The sequence below is a fragment of the Hakea prostrata genome, chromosome 4 (genome assembly GCF_041222555.1).
Source record: "Hakea prostrata isolate BN-2017 chromosome 4, UWA_Hpros_2, whole genome shotgun sequence".
NCBI lineage: Eukaryota > Viridiplantae > Streptophyta > Magnoliopsida > Proteales > Proteaceae > Hakea > Hakea prostrata.
Window position 1 is genome coordinate 49147411 of NC_142603.1, and position 23093 is coordinate 49170503.

General features: G+C 38.8%; 1 protein-coding gene across 8 annotated transcripts in view; it reads right to left on the reverse strand.

Moving 5' to 3' along the window:
* LOC149019316 (uncharacterized) overlaps positions 1-23093 on the reverse strand; it is a 47352-nt gene that overhangs the window by 13090 nt on the left and 11169 nt on the right. For all 8 annotated transcript variants that reach the window (XR_016173048.1, XR_016173046.1, XR_016173047.1 and 5 more), the window contains exons 9-17: positions 15830-15865; positions 15312-15432; positions 14952-15188; positions 14122-14217; positions 13938-14003; positions 13790-13828; positions 13556-13690; positions 12861-13222; positions 11630-11723 (exon numbers count right to left, since the gene is read on the reverse strand). Coding sequence is in view for 4 of the 8 variants with exons in the window: in XM_089153347.1 (XP_089009473.1) it covers positions 11630-11723; positions 12861-13222; positions 13556-13690; positions 13790-13828; positions 13938-14003; positions 14122-14217; positions 14952-15188; positions 15312-15432; positions 15830-15865 (1186 nt within the window). In the remaining 4 variants the exon portion in view is untranslated. The remainder of the gene's footprint in view (positions 1-11629; positions 11724-12860; positions 13223-13555; positions 13691-13789; positions 13829-13937; positions 14004-14121; positions 14218-14951; positions 15189-15311; positions 15433-15829; positions 15866-23093) is intronic.

Genomic DNA, 23093 nt, shown 5'->3' on the forward strand with positions numbered 1-23093 from the left:
AAGGGGGTTGACTACAGGTAATCTTGCCTTCCAATCAAGTTTGTTTGAGGCCAAACTAGATACAAGGCCTAAGCTATGCATATCCTTTCTCACCACTTCTCATAAGGTTATCCTAGGTTTGCCCCTAGTTCTTCTTCTTTCAATCTGTATTGAATCGCTTCTCCATACAGGGGCATTTAAAGGCCTCTGGTGAACGTGGCCATGGCACCTCAATCGACTTTCTTTTCAATTTATCATTTCTCATAGCTACTTCTGAACCAGCTCTAATACGATCATTTCTTATATCCTTCCTAGTTTTGTAACCCATCCATCTCAGCATCCCCATTTTTGCTACGCTAAGTTTATCCATATGATGTTTTTTAACAACCCAACACTCTACACAACACATCATAGCTGGTTGTACAATGGTCCTATCAAATTTTTGTTTGAGCTTTAATGGAAGACATTGATCACACAAGACTCCAGACACACCTCTCCACTTCATCCACCCTATTTTAATTCTTTAGGAAACATCATCCTCTAGACAACCTTTTTTATTTATGATTGAGACAAGGTACCTAAAATAAATCATAGTGTGGAATCTCCTTCCCATAAAGCTTCACCACCTCATCATCCGTCTGATCATGACCAAAGTTACAAACTAGAGATTTAGTCTTTGTTCTACTTAGTTTAAAGCCTTCTGATTCCAAAGTTGTTCTCCATGATTCGAGTATTGATCCCAACTTGTGTCTCATCAATCAAAACAATATCATTAGCAAAACCAAGGAACCTCATCTTGAATGTCTTCTGTTGAATTATAGCTCGAAATTCTGCTTCAGCACCAGATCTTGCACATCTTTCCACTTCTTGCTTTGTCAAGTGACTAAATTTCCACCTATAAAGGTACAGTATCGTGATGTGGACTTCCGATCATGTAAGCTTCCCCAATCTGCATCATTGCAAAGCTTAAACTTGAATATGATCATGTGGGGATAGGAGAACACCTTTGGCAGGAACAAATTAATAATAACGCATATGGAAGATAACAAACATATGATTGGAATGTTAATCATGCATGAATTCACTTACAATACCAACAGTAATAGTAATGCCAAGTCGTGTATGAGATAAGTATTTTAATCATCCCACAAATTGCTGATATCGGCCTTTATCAACAGGTTCACCTATTCCTTGACTCAAGGTCCCAACTTCTAAAGGAGTATAGCTTGGATCACAACCTAGTAGGCCTATTTCAAATAATAAGTCCTAGACATACTTTCTTTGGGATAATAAAATACTTTCAGCTGAATGAGCAACTTCAATCCCTAAAAAATACCTCAATTTTCCTAGATCTTTTATTTCAAATTCCTGACTCAAGAATTTCTTTAATTTGAGTATTTCTCCGCAATCATTTCTTGTCACAACTATATCATCAACATACACAATGAGGATGGTGACTTGAGGTCCTATTATTTTGATGAAGAGGGTGCGGTCAGCATCCTACTGACAACATTGCACTATAAAAACTCTCAAACCAAGACCAGGGAGACTGTTTTAACCCATATAGTGCACATCAAAGTCTACAAATTTTACCCTAGGTTTTGTTGTTAGAGAAACAATGGGGAATTTTCATGTAGACTTCTTTTTCTAGTTCTCCATGTAAGAAGGCATTCTTCACATTTAAATGCTGAAGGTGCCATCCCAAGTTGACGGCACATGCAAGTAATATTGTGACTGCATTCACTTTTGCAACAATTGCAAAGGTCTCTAGAAAATCAATCCCAAAGGTCTAGGTGAACCATTTGGCAGCCAACTTGGCCTTATATTGATCACCAGGTCCATCACTGTTCTGCTTTACCATCAAAACCCATATACAACATTGCAACCAACAGGTCTCTTGCCTGGAGGAAGAACTACAAGCTCCCTAGTCCCAACATTGCAACCAACAGGTCTCTTGCTGCCTTTCACTCAAGATCTACATAAGCGTCCTGCCACTTATGTGGGATAGGTATCGGAGGGAAGACATAAAAATACAATAGGAAGGTGAAAGAGAGTTAAGAGAAACAACATGAGATATGGAGTAAGTGCATTTCTAAATTCTAACACTTTCTCTCAAGGCTATAGGTTGTTGAAGGGAAGAGTCCTTAACAGGGGCAGGTGGAGATCCAAAATCAAGCCTAGAGAGGATCTTGTGACAGTAAGGGTACTGTGGGAATGGTCTCTTCACTCTCTTGTCAATATCTTCTTACATTGGATTTCAAAACAGAAGTTTGTTGTTCATGTGCCTGTAAGGTATCCTTAGGAGTCCATGGCACCCCCTCACTATGTATGTCTATTGCTTCTGGTAATGGTGGTGAAGGTTGTTCTTGTTGTTCCATCTCATCTTACTCTGGCTGTTGTTCCATGTCATCTTCAATTGTTGGGAAAACATCCAGTTCAATCGACACATCTTCTTTAAAAGTACTCCCCCCCTGAAGAGGTGCCCGGTTATAGTAGGAAGAAGCTTCACAGAAGATGACATCCATGGAAACAAAGACGGAGGATGGTAGCAGCAGTAGTCCTTCTGGGAAGGAGAGTAGCCAACAAAGATGCATCTGGAAATTGCAGACTTGCATGGATCAAGCTTGCCAAGGCTATAATGCTGCGTGGGCATAGCATAACAACCAAATTGGATGTACTACAAAAAGGCTCTTTCTAAGTAGGACAACTCCAGGGGATTGAAAATCAAGAATGCAAGAGGGCATCTAGTTGATCAGATAGACAACGGTTAGAACAACATTACTCCAATATTGAGATGGGACATTAGTCACATTACATGCAAACATCAAAGCACAAGTGACTTCTAATAGGTGCCAGTGCTTCTTTCTGCTACACCATTCTAGGCCGGGGTATCAACACAACTTGTCCGATGGTGAATATGATGATTTACTTAGAATGACTGAAAAATATGCTTAAAATATTCTTTCCTATTGTCAATGCAAAGTGCTCCAATCTTTCCATCAAATCGAGTCTGTATCATCTTGTGGAAGACTTCACTCTTGTGTTGTATTAAATACACCCAACTAACATGAGTGTGACAATCAATAAAAATTACAAACCATCAACAACAGGAATAGGATTACAATGACTTGGACCCCATATAACTGAATGAACTAAATCAAAGGGATGATTGCTTTTTTTCTATCATATGGGGAATAAGTCAAGCCTGTTTGATATAATTGCTCAGTTAAGCCATGAATTGATGCATTGAATTTTGAGTTTTGTTTATTGCTTCTGCTGGTAAGGTACAATGAGATAGAGCCTCCCCTCCACCTTCTCCCTCTCCTTACTTGATTTCCTATCTTCTCTTTTTCTCTGTTCTCCCAAGAATATATTTCCTTGTTTCTTCTTTATTTTTTTTTTTTTTTTTTTAAAAAAATTTTTTTTATAAACCAACCCAACCCTTTTTTTTTTTTTTTTTTTTTTTTTTTTGGGGTTACAAAACGGGGTCAAAAGACCCAAAAAACAAAACAAATCAAACTAGAGCACAACTCTTGAGACAATCCTCTCTAAGGATGTCTGTCATTTCCTGCGGGGGATCATTGAAAAAGACCAGATCATCTCTTCCAATTAGCCGCCTCTTAGACAACCAATCAGCAGCCTTGTTATTTTGACGCCTCACATGACTAAATCTAACATGGCCTCGAGAAGCATATAGGCTTCGAATTTCAGCAACTAATCTTCCCATCGATCCTTGCTCGTTAACTTCTGGTTCCAGTAACCTTATGGCCTTCAACGAGTCTGATTCTATTTGGAGTGGCCATGCTCCCATATCCAACGCTACCTTTACCCCTTCTTTGATTGCGCGCAGTTCCGCCTCTACTACATGGCATAGAGGAATCTTGATAGCAAATCCTCCTCTGAACAAGTCTTCTTGATCCCGAATCACCCCAGCTAATTGAGCGTAGCATTCCTTCACTTTCACAGCAGCATCCGTGTTGCACTTAAACCATCCTCTTCTAGGGCATGTCCACCCTAAAACTTCAAATTCTTTACTTGGATCAAGAACAGGGCTTCGGCATGTTGTCCAAGCTTCCTTATTGGCTCGACAAAATTTTTCGATAATGAGCATACCATTCCCTGGTCTGGAAAAATCTACCTCATGGATATCTCGATTTCGCCATCCCCAAAGAAATTGTAGGGTACACACAAATCGCTCAGGCCAATCGTTGCTCCATTTGGCAGCAAACCCACAGATATTGGCATAGATCCATTCCTGCTTTTCGCACCTAAAAAACCATATTTGATTTCGTGGTTTAACCATACGTTTCCAAATGCTTCTTGCAAAGCAACAATCCCTAAATACATGTAATACATCTTCCACCTCTGTCATGCAAAGATTGCATTTATCATTATCTTGAAGATGCAAGTGGCGCTTTCTAGCATTAGCCATCAACCTATTCTTTACAACTAGCCAAAAGAAACTGCAAAATCGGTTTGGAAGATGAAGTTTCCAAGAAGTATTCCAAAATTTTTCATTGAATATTCCCATATCTACAGCTGGTTCGTTCTTTATCAATGTCTCATATGCCGAGTGTATCGAAAAAATACCTTCAGTGGATGGGATCCAAGACATCACATCAGATCCATTGTTACTAGAGGGAAGTGGGATATCCTTCAGTTTGGTGCAGATTTCTGTAGGGAGGTATCCCTCAATTTTTGTTGTCCATTCCATGCCATTACTTTCCAAGTATTGGTTAACGACTTCCCACTGCCACTGACTGGGAACTAGAGAAATCACATGGTCTTCCAAATTACCTTCTATATCTAACCAGTAGTCCCTCCAGAAATAAGTGTTCTTTCCATCTCCAATTTTTATTTTGCAAAGCTCTTTCATTCTATTTTCAACTTTGCAGATAGCTCACCACAATGGAGAATCAGGAGAGGTTGCTTTAAAGGGATGTTTACGCCTTTTTGATCCATATTTATCTTGAAGAACTGCTGACCAAAGTGAGTTTTGCTTTTTAACCCCCCAAGCGAGTTTCATGATAAAGGCTTCATTCATCACCCGAAGCTTCCTAAAGCCTAAACCGCCTTCCACCTTTGGTCTACAAATCTCATTCCAGCTCACAAGATGTGCCCTTTTTTTTTTATTTGACTCGCCCCATATAAAGGCTCGAGTTAGTTTTTCAACTTCACCAAGGACCCCTTTTGGAATCAAAGTTGTCTGCATCGAGTAGTAAGGTATAGTCATTACAACTGATTTTGCCAGGACAACTCGTCCCGCTAGGGAAAGCGAAGAAGCTTTCCAACTAGAGAGCCGATCTGATACCTTATTAATAATGTATTGATAACTACCTTTCTTGTCTCTTTTTAGTGAATAGGTACCCCTAGATATCTGCCCAAATCATCTGTCATGGTAAAGCCGCTTCTTTGTGCAATCTCCTTTGCTCTCTGGCTCTCTACATTTTTGGAGAAGAAAATACGGGTTTTCTCTCGTGGCTCACTTTGCTTCCCGATGCATTGCAAAATTTATCCAAGCATTCCTTCACAATGGTAATTTGCTCTAGGGAAGCTTCGCAAAAAGAACTACATCATCGGCGAACATAAGATGGGAGATTCCCATCCCCCCTTTACGAATACGACCAGGGATCCACTTCCCTACAGCCAATGCATCTTGGATACAGTGGGTCAATCTCTCCATGCAAAGGACAAATAAATAGGGTGACAAAGGGTCCCCCTGGCGAATTCCTCTGGAAGGTTTAAATTCTTTTGTACCTTCCCCATTCCAGAGAATTCTAAAGGTAGGACTTGTAACACACATCATAATCACATCAACCAGTTTGGATGGTACTCTTGCTTTCAAGAGTGAATCAGCAATAAATTCCCACCGGATTCGATCATATGCCTTTTCCAAGTCGATTTTAATAGCCATCTGATGGATTTTTCCTCCTTTTCGCTTCATGGAGTGAAAAAGTTCTTGTGCAACAATGATATTATCCTGAATATTCCTTCCAGGAACAAAACTGACTTGATTGGGTGCAACAAGGCTAGGCATAAACTCCTTCAATCTGTTAGTTATCAACTTAGTCAGAATTTTGAGGTGACATTACGAGAGAGATATAGGCCGGAATTGTGTAATCTTCTCAGGTTTGTCTATTTTGGGAATCAATACTAACAAAGTCTCATTGATCTTAGTCTCTAACTCTCCATTAAAGGCTCTGGCCACATTCCTGCAAACATCTTTACCTGTAATACTCCAAGTTTTTTGATAGAAAGCAGCTTAAAATCCATCTGGTCCTGGAGCCTTCCATGGACCAATTTGATGAGTAGCACGATAAATCTCCTCGTCAGTAAGCTCATTACCAAGAATAGATAACCAATCATGGTCTAAAACTGGGAAACTATGATCTGTTTGGAAAGGATCTGAATCAATATTATCCTTAGTAAAGAGTCTTGTGAAATAATTGACAACATGATTTTTCAGATCTGCATCCTCAAAAATCCATTGATTATCTTCTCCCTTGAGGCCTTCAATTTTATTTCTCTTCCTTCTGTTTAAGGTAGATATGTGAAAATACCTCGTATTCCTATCACCTTGTAAAGTCCAATTTTTCCTCGATTTTTGGGCCCATAGAATTTCCTCTCTCTGCAAAACTTTTTCAAGTTCAACTATAAGATCCTCTTCCAATCTCCCTAAATAAGGGTTATAGGGTCCTACTGCAAGTTTTCTTTGGATTCCCCCTAGACGAGCATACAAACTTCTCTTCGTAGCTTCAATGTTCCCGAAAGTTTGTTTGTTCCAAGTAGACAATTTTTCTTGCAAATGATGTAAGGCATCTGGCAAAGGATGGTTTGTTTTCCAGCCCTGTCGCACAGTATCAACAAAATCTGCATGGGTGAACCACATGGCTTCTAATCTGAACGGTCTCTTTTTGTAGGTACTTCTAACTGAGTCTGTCTCAACTAGTAAAGGATGATGATCGGATTTGATTCTGGGCAGCACTCTAACTATAGCATCTGGCCACAAGATACGCCACCCACCTGAATAGAGTGCACGGTCCAGCCTTCGATAGATTCTTTGATAACCGGTCCACTTGGGTCCTCTCCAAGTAAATTTTGGACCCACAAATCCCAAGTCTATAAGATTGCATAGATTTAAATTTCCTCTAAACTTTGTACATTTTCTGATCGACACCGGACTTCCACCTCTTACTTCAGATTGATCAAGTACATCATTTAGGTCTCCCACTACTAAATATGGGTAATGATATAAATTCAATATAGTAGCCAAATCCTCCCACCCTTCATTTCGATTGGATTCAATGGGGCTGGCATACATAGCCACAAGACCCCACCTATTATTATTGATGATATCCAAAATTTCAATAAAAAGAAATTGGGTATGTGTATGAATAAGGGATACCTGATAACTTGTATTGAATAAAATGAACCAAATGCCTCCTGATAGCCCAACTGCATCGCTTTTAAAGTGACGCACACCCTTAATTTTAGTTATGACACGCTCCGCCTTCTCTCCACTTATTCGAGGTTCCATAATAATAACACAATCAGGATTATGCTTTTGTCTATAATGCTCAAGAGTGGTGGCAAATGCTTTATTGCCCGCTCCCCTTGAATTCCATGCAAAAACCTTCATAAAGAAACTTGATATGGGTTTTGGTTACCGTCATTCATCACCACATCATTCCCAAGGGACTGGTCTTGTCCTTCATTGAGCATCGGTGTTTCGACCACAATTTCATCCATATCGTCAACTTCATCAGGAGGTTTACCTTGTTCAGGTAAGAGAGCAAGAGAGCAAAATGAGTGGTTACTTTTTTCAAAGCAATTTCCACTTCTCCCACCCATTAGATTAGGATCAAAATTCTCCACATCCTCTTTTTCTCCTATTTGGTCCTGCCTCTAAAGTTCCTCCTCATTTACAACTTCTTAAGTCAAATTTGTTATCATATTACTTGCCTTCTGTAACTCCACTGGTAAAGAGTAGTTAGTCACATGTTGGCCACTTGTCGGCAGCCTTGTAGTTTTTGAATTCTCTTCAATATCCTGTCTAGTCTCTAACACACCTCTTTGATTATGATTTCGAGGAGCCATCACGTTTCTACCCTCTCTTTGATGTGTGATACGCTGCCACGTGGCCGCAACACGAGTCGTGTTAGTTTCCATGTTGGGTACCACTTCCTGATCTTCTTGGGAAACCATTGCAAGTGTTGCAAATCTAGAGCCCGATCCCACTCCATTAACTTTATTTCCGTCTTCCGTACCACTCTGGCCTCCTCTTTCCCGTCTGCCATTTTTCTCTCCGGCATTATCAGACGGGTTCCGGCGATTGTCTTTTCTGAATTTTGTTTTCTGCACATGTAACCACGGACCATATGTATCTGTTGGTGCCCTCTTTGCCTCAAAATTTTTAGTGGTTTAAAACGCCTTTTGTGCAGCCTCTTTGGGTTTAGGCGCTGGTACATCTTCCTCTCCGCCATAGAAACTAGAACATTGTTCTTTATGATGGTCATATCTTCCACAATCATAGCACAACAAATTCATTGACTCGTAGAGAATTTGGTGAACACGGCCTTTGAGTCTAAACTTGGACAGCAAGGGTTTGGGTAAATCAATCTTGACATAGACCCGCGCATACTTACCACGGACAGCTTGGGCTGTTGTTGAATCGATTTTAATTACGTTTCCTACTCAGTTACCGAGTCTAATCAAGAATCGAGTATCAAAATACTCTATGGATACACCAGGGAAACGCACCCATACCACCAATTTCTGCAGCACTTCTTCCTCAGGGTTGAAATCCGGTTGCCATCTCCTCACTGATAGATAGTGATCAGCAATTACCCAAGGACCATCAACTAGGGCTCTCTGAAAATCTTCTTTGAAAGCGAATTTTGCAATATAATAATCATTGCCAATGTCAATAAGGTCCAACGCTCCTGTAGGTTTCCATAGGGCTGATAATCTATCGGACAAAAACTTAAAACCCACCGTTTTTCCTACCAGTTTAACAACTTTATCTAATCTTTTAAACTTCCAAATTCATCAACCCCGAATTTCATTTTTCTTTCTATTTTCGCTTTCCTTATACCTAGCAATCAGAACCTATCCCCAGCCCAAACTAACCATTAGAATCCATTGGAAATCCATCCCAAGGCCTATACCTATCATTCCCTTCTTCCAATCAAGAGTATAGATCAAAATACCATTCAAAATCAAAGGTCATAACCCATTTTTTTTAATTTGTGTACGCCCCAAGAAATCCAAATTTCAAAATTAGATCTAGACCAATCTAACCATTGAAACAGTCCCAAACATTAAGTATCGCCTATCTTTACCATTACCTAAGTTTTCTCCAAGTTCCATCCTATTCCAATAACTTTTCATCCCATATCTCAACCAGGATTAGCAACCATAGGGTACTTCATACTTTAGCCAAAATTCAGCCCACAATCATACGACACCAAGAGATGGCAGGATTACCTCAGGGGTAATTTGGTCATTTTGCCATTTCCCCTTGAGGTCAAATTGGTCTAGTTTTATTCCCCTTAATTTTAAGAGTCCATATCTATTTCTGTTTTGTCCAAAGAGTCCTTTGTTAGCAAGTCATGAAAGAGTCCTTGTTCCATTAAGAGTCTTAGTTGGAATCCAATTTCAAGTAGAATTCCTTTCTAGAGTTGATTTGCAAGTTGTATTTGTTTAGGAACTCTTACTTAGGAGTCCTTTTCTAGATTAGAATTAATTCTAGTTGTAATAGGGAATTCTAAGCCAAATTGGATTCCTTACGTTGAGTCCAAGTAGGTTTCCTAAAGTTGAGTTCAAGTTGGTTTTCTTTATTGAGTCAGAGTTTAATTTTTCTTCAATGTAAGGCTATAAATAGAGCCACCAAACCCCCACGCCACACCCCCCCCCAAAAAAAAAAAAAAAAAAAAAGAAGCAAAAAAATCAGTTTATGATTTTGGAAGTCGTGGACTCATAGGGAGGAAGTCCATGGCCTTGGTGTTTGTGATTTCCAGCAAGTCTGCAATTTCCAGATTCTCTTTCTTCGTCACTCAACTGCAGCAGCCATTAAAGAACCTCTTATCAGTGATCTTCTTCAACAATTCTTCAAGCCTCTTCTCTAACATCAAGTAAGAAAAACCCCAACCCATCCCCCATCCCCTATCCCTTCTCCACCTCCCTTTCCACCTTGCGGCACCATAGAAGCTCTCCGTTCACCTAAAATTATGCATAACCCTAAATCCCCCTCTAAATCTCATTTCATCTTGGATATCGCTCCATCCCAACCCAAATGACCTTCAACCTAAGCACCAGCCCCTACCCTAGCTTCTAAACCCTAGAATCACAGACCCCCTTGGCCTCCATCAAAACCCTAACCCTAGGACTGAAACTGACTAATAGACAAACAATTACAGATTCAGTTTCAGTCAAATTCTTCTTCATACACCCCTAGCCAAACCTTAGTCCCTTTCCTTGCAACCGTAGCCAGCGCCCCTAGAGTCCTAGACACATTAGGAGACCTAATTTTAGAAACCCTAGCATGGGAATCAAATCTGATACTGGCATTCCACAAAATCAGATTTAACCCCCTAAGTTCCAAGCCCTCACCCTGCTGGCTGAAACCTATACTCTACCCCAATCAACCCTACATCATCCATAAACCCTGGAAACCCTCAAAACATAAACCCTAGACTTTTCTCAAATCCTAGACTTGAATTTCAGTTCTGAATTCCAAACTTCAGCAAGCTTTGAACTGAATTCTATGAACCCTACAATCCCAACCCTATACTAAGGCCTGCCCACCCCTCCTAAAAACCCAGAACCATCTAACCAGCCCTAGACCCAAAACTGCAGGGTATATTTGATCCTTGACAGCTGATGCCTATTGAGAATTGACTTAAGATCAGACCTGAGACAGTGAGATTAAACCATAAATTACTGCTGATTGTATTAGAGGGGAACCTAAAGGCTGGCCCAGGCCCTGGGTTACGTCACTACCTCATTCATCAATATGCCCTATTACTCTAGATCTCTTCAAAACTATCAACCACTATAACCTATGTTCTTATGTTTCCCAATTATAATTCCCAAAATCTTATACCTTGAACCCTTACTTTTTGAGTTAAGATCCTGGAAAGTTGGCCCAATTTGAACCCCTTCACTTTGGGGCTGCATCAACTATGCTACAGTTAATCATCATGCTTAAACATACCTGCTCCCCTAATCTTTTTTCATTTTTTTAGTAAGATAATTTTAGTATTCCATGGTCATAAATATGTACAAAAGAATACCAAAAACACTGTTATAGGGGGTAAAAATTACAATTCAATGATCCTTCAGCAGTAAAAAGCAGTCCCCACACAGTTTGTAAACATGACAAATTTTAAAGGTACTTTCATTGGAATTCTTCAGAACTTCCTAGCTTTTCCAATAAATGCACACCATACTTTCATAAAGAGAAATGCCTAAAACAAAAATGGCATTCATCAGTAAGTATATCTGATGTCCTAGTCATAATTGTCAACAGGTCACATGTTCATGGTCCATCAATTCCAGGAGAACCAGGCTATCCAATTCAAGTACTGCAGAGTGCTGGCTGATATGTTAGCAGAATTCACAGCCAAATAAACCAAATATAGCTCCTTACTTTATGCACTCGCAATATCCGAGGCGCACTCAGTTTTCCCTGTGTGACAACTTGGACAGTTGTTGCTTCGTAAGGTTGTAGTAAGAAGCTGCACCTACAGGAAAATAACACAAAACTTGATTTAAGAATTACCTTATTTAGCTACATAAGAGTGACAAGCAACTGAAAATTATGCAGATAAAAAATAATTTAAGAACATTTAACCCATATGCAGATCTTATGTGATCGGCGTATTCCATTAAAGCTTAAAAGAAAATTTTATAGGATTGTTGTTCGACTAACTATGATATATGGTGCAGAGTGTTGGACTGTTAAAAAGAATCATATAAATAAATTCAGTGTAGCAGAAATGAGGATGCTAAGATGGATGAGTGGCAAAACTAGGATGGATAAGGTAAGAAATTATCATATTAGAGTTGGTCTAGGAGTTGCTCCCATAAGTGATAAGCTTCGAGAAAGTCGTTTGAGGTGGCACGGCCACATTCAGCGGCGACCTATAAATGCTCCTGTACGGAGAAGTGGTGAGAAAGGATATGTATAGCTTAGGCCTTGTAACTAGCATGGCTTCGAACAGAACTGATTGGAGGGCAAGAATCCATGTAGCCGACCCCATTTAGTTGGGACAAGGCTTATTGTTGTTGTTGTTAACCCATATGCAGAAAACAAGCAACTGAACCAGTCATATACTATTGTAATACCATAAATGAAAAGCCAAAGGTTAAGTACTAACCAAATCTACTTTTCTTGCTATGTGCTTTTGAACATAACACCCCTTGCCCCCAACCCAAGAAATGGGAAGAAGAATACTCGGTTTAGAACATCACAGGGAACTGGCAAGCCATTATAAAGTCTTTTGAGGGGGTTGGTGAGGTGGTTCCAGAAACAAGAAAGATGTAGTGATGTATTCAAGATGTGACCGACAATAACAAAGATGCATTCAAAGAAAATGAAGTGCTTTCTTCCTTCAACTTTAACTCTGCAAGCTTTGGTATGTTCATTGCTCAAACAGAGCATAAATGCAAGTGTAACCACACAAAATTTCCACCTAGTCATTAGTTTACCAAACTCCAGAGACACCATTCATGAAAGTTGTCCATATCCTTCACAAGTCGACAGCAAAGAAACAAAGAATTTCAACAACAGAAAGAGTTAACACTATTAGACAAATAAATTCACTATTACACTTTATGCATCTATAAACATTCGCCTAAGATTAAGGTCAGACTATTACTTGGTATTTTCTTTTGGCGGCAATCGATTATACAAAGTACAATCAAGACACCACCATGGGAAATCCTTATCATCTTGAGTACCATCCAACTCAGTGATCTTCTTTCTCCATGGACCTCCATGAGAACCCTCCGTAATTATAGAAGGAGGAGAAACCGTAGAAAACTCAAACGCAGAGTGAACCATCATGTCATTTTCTGCATTACCATCAACCTCAACTCTTGAAAGGGAATGATTTCTAGTTGAAAAATCCTTCCCTGATGAACCATCACCATTGGCTGAAGGTTGTGATGCTGTTTTTTGCCTTCTTTTGGTCAACCAATGAGCCAACAAACCCTTAAGCGTCTCCCGTGCTAGATTGACCTGCAGAATGATATTCAAAAGCACATTAACGAAATATAAAAATAAACTCAAATTATGCTTGAAATTAGATTGAGATTTTATTGTTCCATTTGAATCTGCTAGTCCTGCAAAAGGTTAGGTTGCATAAAAAATGCATCCAAGTTCTCCAGCAACTACAAGACACCTCCAATTATCACCACTAAAAGACATACCTCAAAAGAAAGCTGAAATTAAACTAGAAGATTGGCACAAGAAGCCTGATGTAGACTACACCAGAACATTGAAGCTTTCAAGATTTAACACAACTAAAAACATGTAAGTAACCCTAGAGTGATTCATGAATAGTCCATTTACCTTGTCATCCTCAGATTTTGCAGTTATACTCAGGTCCGTAGAGTACATTTCTGCAGAAAAACATTGTGGTGTGTCCAAGTGGATAGACAAGCTTCCAAGCCTAGTATCTGTAGTGAACCACGCAGGAATGCTCACCTGCAGAAGCCAAAAGAATAAACACGACAAATTCAAAAAACTTAGTACTAAAGATTTAGTTCTACCAAATAGGGAAACAAATCTAGAAAAACTATATACCATCTCAAATAGTTCTTCCTTCTTCTCTTCAAACGAAACCTGCAGATCAGAAGCTATATGAATAACTATCATAAAATAGCCCTTAATTATTACTTTTAATCATTATTTAAGTACTGCCTAGTTAATGGAACCAATTTATTCTTGAAACCTTTCCGTAATCCTTAACCACAATTCCTCTAGTGATCTCCCATAACTTCACCGAGCCTGCTGAATCCTATCAAAAAGCCCCAACAAAATTACATTATAACTACAGGCAGTTAGACAATTTCAAGGGTCAATTTCAATAGGTATTTAGGTAGAAGTAATAGCCATGGAACAAGCATCACAATCACCTTTGTCAGGACCTGCCTTCTATTGTTTAGAATTTCATGCTGAACGATTCCTGGAGATCCAGGAATAGTAAATGATGGTTCTTTGTAAACAGGCACCTGGAAAAGTCAAACAATTAACTCCTACAGATAACATACAAAATAGCAGTTAAATACCCCAAAGAAAGCCAATGTAGCATGGCAAATTATTAGTATAAACATCAAACCACAACTTTTAACATCCATAGAGTTCAACTACCCTTTGGCCTACCTTCAGGATATTCTCATTTTATTATTTGATCTGAGGAAAAACTATTCCGTAGAAACACAAGTTAGCCTTGGCAGAAACTGAGGACTCAACCAGGTCCCTATACCTCATTAATTTCGGATTTTTTTTACTCTCTTTCTTTATCTTCTTTTCTTTTCTTTTCTTTTCTTTTTTTTTTTTTTTTTTTTTTTTTTTTTTTTTTTGGGGGGGTAGGGGGCAAGGGAAGGGATAGATATTTTCAATTTCCATCATCGTACAATGAAGGCCGAAGTTCATAAGTAAAATCAAATGTGAACTCAAAAAGTATACTATGACTCACCATTGTAAAAAGCCATCACAAACCCTCAAATACTCATAAATTGAAACTGTCAAAAAAGGCTAGATAATTAAGTCCCCCACTGCCCCACCCCCCCAACCCCCCCCCCCCCAAAAAAAAAAAAAAAAAAGACACGTAGCATGCGTAAGTGCATATCACATTGTTCATCCTGGATGTAGGAAATAGACTAGAAGTGTAAAAGTTTCATATGAGAGAAGGATACTAAATGCATGATGCTCCAAGTATGGAACAGGGACATGCATGACTTACGGGATTAGATCCTTCTAAACAAGCTCTTGCCCTGGAAAAGGACAAATTGCCAGCCAAAAATGAACCACCTCTCTGAAAAGCCTTCTGTGGGTTACATCCCTCAGAGGGCCACTTATGTACAGAAGAATCTGTTGTTGCGACCCATATACCGTCATCATGCAGTGCGAGTTGCAGAACAGGGTGTTCTTTTGTGCAAAGCAGCACACTTTCTCTTGTAGACAAGTCTGTGAGGTACACCTGAAACAAACATCCAGAATATCCAAAAGAGAACAAAGACCACAGCAAGTCAAACATAAAAACTTGGGTTCAACCAAATCATCAAATAAGATTCATTAAGCCCAGAGGAGAAATGTTACATACAGAAAGGTCCCTCCCACCACTATAAACATGGCTGAATGTTGGAGTGCTGGCAAGTGCCCAAACGGAGTCTGTATGCACAGCATAGGAATGTACACAACGCTGCTGACCAAGATCCCAAAGCCTAGTTTTCGAGGGGGGGTAGAAAAGGACAATCAACACAAGAAGCACTAATTCTCCTTTTTATTTCTAATAATAATTTAACATCCATCCGCATTTCTTCAAGAATGTAGAAATCTTTTTCCAAAGGAAAGTTATAGCCTCTAGTCAAAAATCAATTGTTTTAATAGACAAAAGTCAAGAATCTCGTGGAGAAAAAGTAATGTAACACATCATAGAACTAACAAAGGCAAAGAATCTTCAGTGCATTGAGAGTTGACAGTTGATTTGGTATTAAAGATATGGTCAAAACACTGTGAACTAACAGAATTTTATCAATTACACATGCAGTAAGAGCTTGGATAAAAGGCTGGTCACAGAGATCTAATACGATACATGATTAACCAACGACTAAGACTTACCTGATCATAGAATCAGAGGATCCTGATAAGCAAAATCTGCAATAGAATAACACAATTGTTAGGTTACATGAAAAAATGACAATGGATAGACAGCTAAGGAAAGTTCCAAACAATCACATCTCAGCATAACCTTTATAAAAATCCACACACATTTTTGTTTGAAGTATCTGAGGATGTTCTTTGAAGGGGTCCACATTCTAACTGTTTAATAAGCATTTTGTGTTCGAGTCAACATAAGATGCTGTGTCCTGTTTGAGAGTTTTTTTAAGCATAGTGTTGCCCTGATAATTGCCAGCACTATTGAGAATTTCAAAGTGAATGATAAATATAGATGTTAAAAGCAGTTATCCACGAAAGAAAATAATCCAAGCCACTTATCAAAGGAAGATTCAAGGTATTTTATGACACAGGGATAACAAGAAAAGTCATCCCTGTTACTTGGCCATTATTTTCTCTTAGCCATGCTAAAAATTACTCATGCCCGAGCCACTCAACAGAGGTGGAAATATTTATTGTCACCAATCTGTCTGATGAAATTGATGAAACCTAAAGGATTTACTTGGTATTTCAACAAAGTCTAAAGCATAGAACAGAAGCAAGTTAAGATAAAAGGGCCCTTTATAATTAACCAAAGAATTCAGTTATACAAGTGGCTACATGATTTTCTTCAACAAGGAAGTTGAGATAAAACATCTGTTCATAACTAACCAAAGAATCTAACCTTAGGAGTTAATAACAGGGCATGGTTATGTTCAACCTCTCTAATCTGAAAACAGATCATCTGAATGACATTGTGTTAGGAAAGACACGCATACTAGGTCTTGTGACTGTCTCAAGTATGAAGGGATTTTTATTTGCAGCAGCTGCTGCTGCCAGCAGATGACCGCCAAGATTTTGCCATGTAACTAAAGTTCGATCAAACAGTGTAAAATTAAAGACAAGGTATTCTATCATAAATATAATTTCTTGTTTTTACATTTAAAGGTTTAATAGTTTTCTTCAAACGTAGACTATTAAATTGTTTTTACATTTAAAGGTTTAATAGTTTTCTCCAAACGTAGATTTGAACAATAGTTTCAATGGGTCAACATCGGAAGGAACTGATCCAGAAATGGCATTAAATACGGGATTAAGTGTTGATAGAGTGAGGGGTTTTTATTTGTAAATTTGAAACTATTAAACCTTTAAATGTAAAAACAAGAAATTATATTTACAATATAAGCCCTTGTCTTTAATTTTACACTGTTTGATCGAACTTTACCTACGTGGCAAAATCTTGGCGGTCAGCTGTTGGCAGCAGCAGCTGCCACAAAAAAAAATCCAGTATGAAGGGCAAGGATACACATGGTGGGAGATCTCGCAAGATATCTCGGTTTTTTGCATCACCGAGTTGAGATGAAGATTGAGATGGGAGAGATGGAATATCTTGCTGCGAGATCTCCCCTAGATCTCGCGAGATGGTGAGATCTAGTCTTTTTTGGTTGAACCACATGGTTCAGCCCTTTTAAATGGCCTAATCTCGACTCTCTCGCCTATAACTTGCCTCTCTCGCCTCTCTCTCTCACCGGATCTCGCCGAGATCCCATAAAACACTGTTTTGCAGGAATGTTTTTGGGGCTTTAGCTGGATTTCAAGTTGCAACCTTCTTTAGCACATCTACAACATCAAATTACCATCATTCAAAGACTATTTCAACTTGATCTTTAATAAAGGTAAGATTTTTCCCCAAATTTGAATTTTTTTTCAAATAGCATGTTCTACAATCTTTATGTGAGTGCAGTGATAAATATATGTTGATCTACTAGCTTCAATCTATACTTTCATGGAAACAAATTTAATTTTCTGCTATTAATTTATTTTTTGAATTTCTATATTTAAAAAATATTATTTCTAAAAAATTAAATAAAAAAAATACTTATGATACGAATATGATTCTAACTTATGTTAGACTACATTGAAAGGGCTACAACCCCAAGTAGTTATGTTTTGATTATCATGCTTGCTGTATTTTTATTTTTTTTTTCAGATTTAAATAACTATGAAAGATAATATTTTAATAAAATATTATCTTTTTTTTTTCAATGATGCTTATTATGTTATGTAATTTATTTTGAAAATACAAATATCTCTATTTGAGCATTGCATATGTGTTATCTTAGTATAAAGTGTGTGTTTTGCTGTTTTATAAATTGTTTTTATATGTTTTTAATTATTTAAAAATTATTCCAATGATTATTTGGGAATATCCATGTGTGTATTTGAGTGTTGTAGGCTTGTAGCTTAAATGGCAACTAGTGGGAGTGGCACTAGTTATGGGACCCAAGACCTTGCTTGGCAACATGGGGATCCATTGACTACCAACAAGAAAAAATCCTAATGCAAATATATTTCCTCAAGATCTTGAATTATGATGGTTCAATTAGATTAAAGCAACACTAGGCTAGTGGCTACAAAAGATGTTGCCAAGTGTCCCAAGGTTCCTTATAAAGTACAACAAGCAATTGCAACAACTTTAAAGGAAGGGAGAACAAAGAAAGGATGAGATGGCACAAAAGCAAAGGGAATTTGAAGATACAGTGCTAAAGAGACTTTATGTTGACATTGATGAGGAGTCAGACAACAACAAGGAGAGGAGGAAGCGTATCGGTATTGAGTCATAGTACAAATGAAAACAGATAAAGGCTGCAATGGAAGCTAGCAAATAGTCTTTACATTTTGATAATGTGAGGCAATATGAACAGACAAGAGGAGCAGGTGCTTCAAGGTCAAGGGCATCCATGCCACCTAGACATAGTATTCACGGAAGTGGGGGAAGTGAGAGGACAGAAAGGGAGGAAAATTGCACATTACGATGCCAAATTTGACCAAGACCCTTCCCTCTTTAGGCATTAAGACACTTATCAAAGAAGCATCCCATATATGTTTGCTGGAGGTAGAGAAAGCAGTAGGGAGGAGGAAGCTAGGTTAGCAATCAGCAAGTTCATGCTTTATAACAACATTGCAACCAATGTAGCCAAAACACCATACTATCAAGGATGATCGATGCAGTTGCTAAGGCAAGTGTAGGGGTTAAAGGCCTAAGAGCTTGGGAAGTGATGAATAAATATTTACCAAAGGTGAAGAATGAGGAGGAGGAATACATTGGTTCATTGAAGGAATGATGGAAACCTATAGTGTTGCTGTGATGGCTGATGGATGGACTGGTCCTACTAGACAGTCCATGAGTCCATCATTAATTTTATACTAAGCTGCAACAGAAAAACAACCTTCCTTAAGTCAATGGATGCCTCAGATAAAATCAAAGATGTTGACTACCTTTACAAGCTTCTTAGGTAGGTGGTCCTCAAGGTAAGGCCAAGCAACGTTGTCCAAAACTCCAAATTGTCATGGATAATGGTGCTAACTTCCAAAAAGCTGGTGAAATGTTGATGAAGAAGAAGAGCAGTAGGATCCACCTCTTTTGGACATCATATGCAGCACACTCGATTGATCTCATGTTAAAGGACTTTAAGAAAAAGAAGTTGATAAGTGCTATAGTTGAGAGGGCTAGAAGGCTCAATAATTTTATTTATAACAATGGTTATGTGCTAAAGATGATGAGGAATCACTGTAAGTGTGATCTAGTCAGACTTGGATTGACTAGATTCACCAACAACTATGTGGCTCTAAAAAGCTTCCAGAAGAAAGTGGTGGGTCTTCGGCACATGTTTAGTTAGCGTGGATCTAGCCATCTTGATGCAATAGTAGTCCAACAAACCATTGCTAATGATTCCTTCTGGAGGCAGCTGAATAGGACAATGGGCAGTTTAGAGCCTACTATGATTGTTGTAAGGATGGTGGATTTAAAGAAGAAGCCCACAATGGCCCACATATATGTTGCCCTCCAGCAAATGAAGTAATTGGTTAGAGTTATTGCCCCTAGCTCCTTCAAATCCTATAAAAGGATCATCCATGATGGATGGGAGTTGCACTTGATGCATCCTTTGCACTTGGTTGGTGGGTCATTTTAAGTCTTTAAGTTTTGGTTGTATACTTTAATTTACATTGTTATAAACAAGTAAACAACTAAGTCACTAACCAAATTTTTTATTTCCACAATACAAGCTTACTACCTCAACCCAAAGTATCATTACAAGAATGATCTGGGGCTTAATGTAAGGTTGATGAATGCGGTGCAAGACACGGTGGACAAGCTCGTGTCAGATCCCGTTATGCAGGGGACAATTAATGGAGAGTTGAGAACTTATTCAATTGTTTCTTCAACTTCTTACATATACGATACAATAATTAAACAATTGGTGTACAGATCAGGGTTGCCTCTGGGAGTTTTGGAAAGCCTTCTACAGTTGCAATTAGGCATAAAAAAAATCCTGGCAAATAGTCCATTACTATAAGTCCATAAGAGTATAAGACTATAACCTATTAGTTATATAGGTATAAAGTATTAAGATTTACTTGCCAAATGCATTCTTATATTTGGTTATGCAGTTGACTGGTGGGTGTTATATGGATCTAGTTTGCCAAATCTCAAGGATATAGCAATTAAAGTCCTTGCATAGACTTGCTCATCCCCTGGTTGTGAGAGGAATTGGAGCACTTTCTCACTCATCCATAGTAAAGTACGAAACAGATTGGAGAGTAAGAGGCTCGAGGACTTAGTGTATGCACATTACAACATGAGGTTGAGAGTAGGGCAAATACAAGACGATATGGATGACAAAAATGGGGAACTGATTGAGCTGACAAATATATTCCATGAGCCCCCCCCCCCGCACAAAGGATGAGGAGGAGGATGTATAAATCAATAGGTTAGGGATTGAGGTGGCCCAGTGCTGGATGGGCCAGGAGGGCACCTAGATCTTACTATTGTTGTTGCCATGGGCCCAGATTTTATGGTTGAGCACATGTCTTTTGATGAGGGTCAGGCTATTGTATTTGCATTAGCAAAACCAAGTGTACAATTGGTGGAGCCACCTGGTTGACTTGAAACTACTGAGGTGAGGTCTAGTAGGGGGAGTTCAAATGATGGCGATGATACCATCACTCCAAGTCAGCCTTCAAATCATGGAGGCAATTAGGTTGGTGGTGTTACTGGTGGAAGTTAGGTTAGTCAACAAAAAGGGTCACCTCCACCAGATCCGAGTCATTCCAAGACAGCAAGTTGTGGTTCCCCTACTGCCCCGATTTATACCAAGAGTAGGAAGACCAGATCAAACCAGGGATAAAGGAATGATGATGCGAGCATACATGATCTTGTATTGAACATGCGAAGCATGAGCATAGCTCATAGTCATAGTGGTCCACAACAACAGAGTTTGACCAGTTGGCAGTCATCGAAGTACCTATTCGAGGATCACACCACCGGGTCAAATTACAATGGGTATTTTTCTTATGGAGATCATGCTATTCCTCAAGACCCTGCACCTAGAGAGTACACATATGGGAGTGAAGGTGGGTTGTTGACTAACTGCTTTAGAAACCCTTACTCATATCTTCAGTAGCAACATGAACAATAAGAGCAGCAATGGCTCTTTCACCCACCCATAGTTGACGGTTACCCTAGAGTGTTATTCCTCCAGTAATTCGACATGGAGATATATCCGAGCCCCATAAACCGATATATGACATACTATAGTGATGAGTTAACTTGGGAGTCGTATGTGGCCACCATTCAGAATCAGTTGATGGAGAATCTTGAGTGATACCAAGTTACCAACTAGTTACCAGTTGTCAGGTTTCAATATTCAAACTTACAAGTGCAGTTGTGTACTTGTGTGTTGCGTTACTTGCATACAACTAATGTAGTACTCTAATTCCTTACCATTGATTTCAATTGAATACGTGATGTAGCTTTATATTTTTATTTATAGGCATGGAGGACAATGATGTTGTGTAGCAACATAGTGTCCCTCACGGATCCACAAGGCCAAAGGATCATATGCAACTACTGTGGAAGAACCTTTATAGAGGAAAATGCTGATTCAAGCAACAGTTGGCTGGTGGGTATGGTGATACACCCATGTGTCATGTTGTCCCTACTCTTGTGAGGGAATATATGATAGCCCACCTCATGGAGATGGAGGGCCGACGTGTAGCTGCCGGTGTACGTCATGTTGTGAACCTCATGGTCGTGGTGTTGCTGGAGTTGGTGGTGGAGCTGAAGCTGGAGAACCTGGAGTTGGTGGTGGAGCAGCTGGAGCTGAGGATCTTGATTGAATTTTTATTAATTGATCCCATATGGCCATATTTGATATTCTCATTCTATGATTGTCTTGTACTCTTGTGAACTTGTGACTTATGATTTATGATTTATCACTTACTTTTTATGGTTGTAAATTTTGAAGACATTTGAGTTCTTTGAAAGTTTGATGTATTTGATAATTGATACACAGTACACTAGCCTTTCACTTATATGCATTAAATGTTCTACATTACATGTAGTCTAACCTTGCATTCGGCAACATTTAGATTTCACACATAGGATTGACTTAGAAGATATACTTAGGGTTATTTTCTCACAAATCCAAGGCCACTAGTGTGTTCAAAATGCCTTAAATAAGCTAAATACCAAGTTTCAACCCAACTAAGGCCTAAAACCCACCAAGATGGGCCACCGAGTTGACGCCAAAAAATTGGCATATCTCAACTGAGATCTCGCCGTCTCGGTCGAGATCTCAATTTTTTTAAGTGGCGAGATCTTACTCTCAAGCAAGATCTGCCACCATGAGGATACATGATCAACCAAATCTAAGTGGACTACCAATGAGTTGATGCCAATGCTGTGCTCTTTTCCTTTTATTATTGTGTCTTTGTAAAGGCACATGTAGCCAACCCCATTTAGCTAGATAAAGCTCATTTATTGCTACTGTAGTGAAGAAAATAGAAAGGCAATTGAACTGAAGTATCAGGAAAAGATTTTGACCATGATGCTTTAGGGAAAAAATTGGACCTAAAAAGAATAGCGTTCTTGAAGGCATAAAAAATATTAGGCAAGAAAGAATCTGACCATCGACCTCTAAAAGAAGATACAACCAAGGTTCGGAAACTCAGCGAAATCTTGAATTAGATTTTGTTCCAACCAGAATAAAAACATAATCTCGAGTCCAACAAAAAAAAAAGAGACCAAATTTTGGTATTTCGATTCAACGTCTTGAAATTTAAGGAAATTTTGATAATTGAGTTTGATTCCCACTCAAAGGGACATAATGAATCATCTTTTCTGGACAACAAATTCTCCTACCAAACTCACCAGCCGTATATGCTG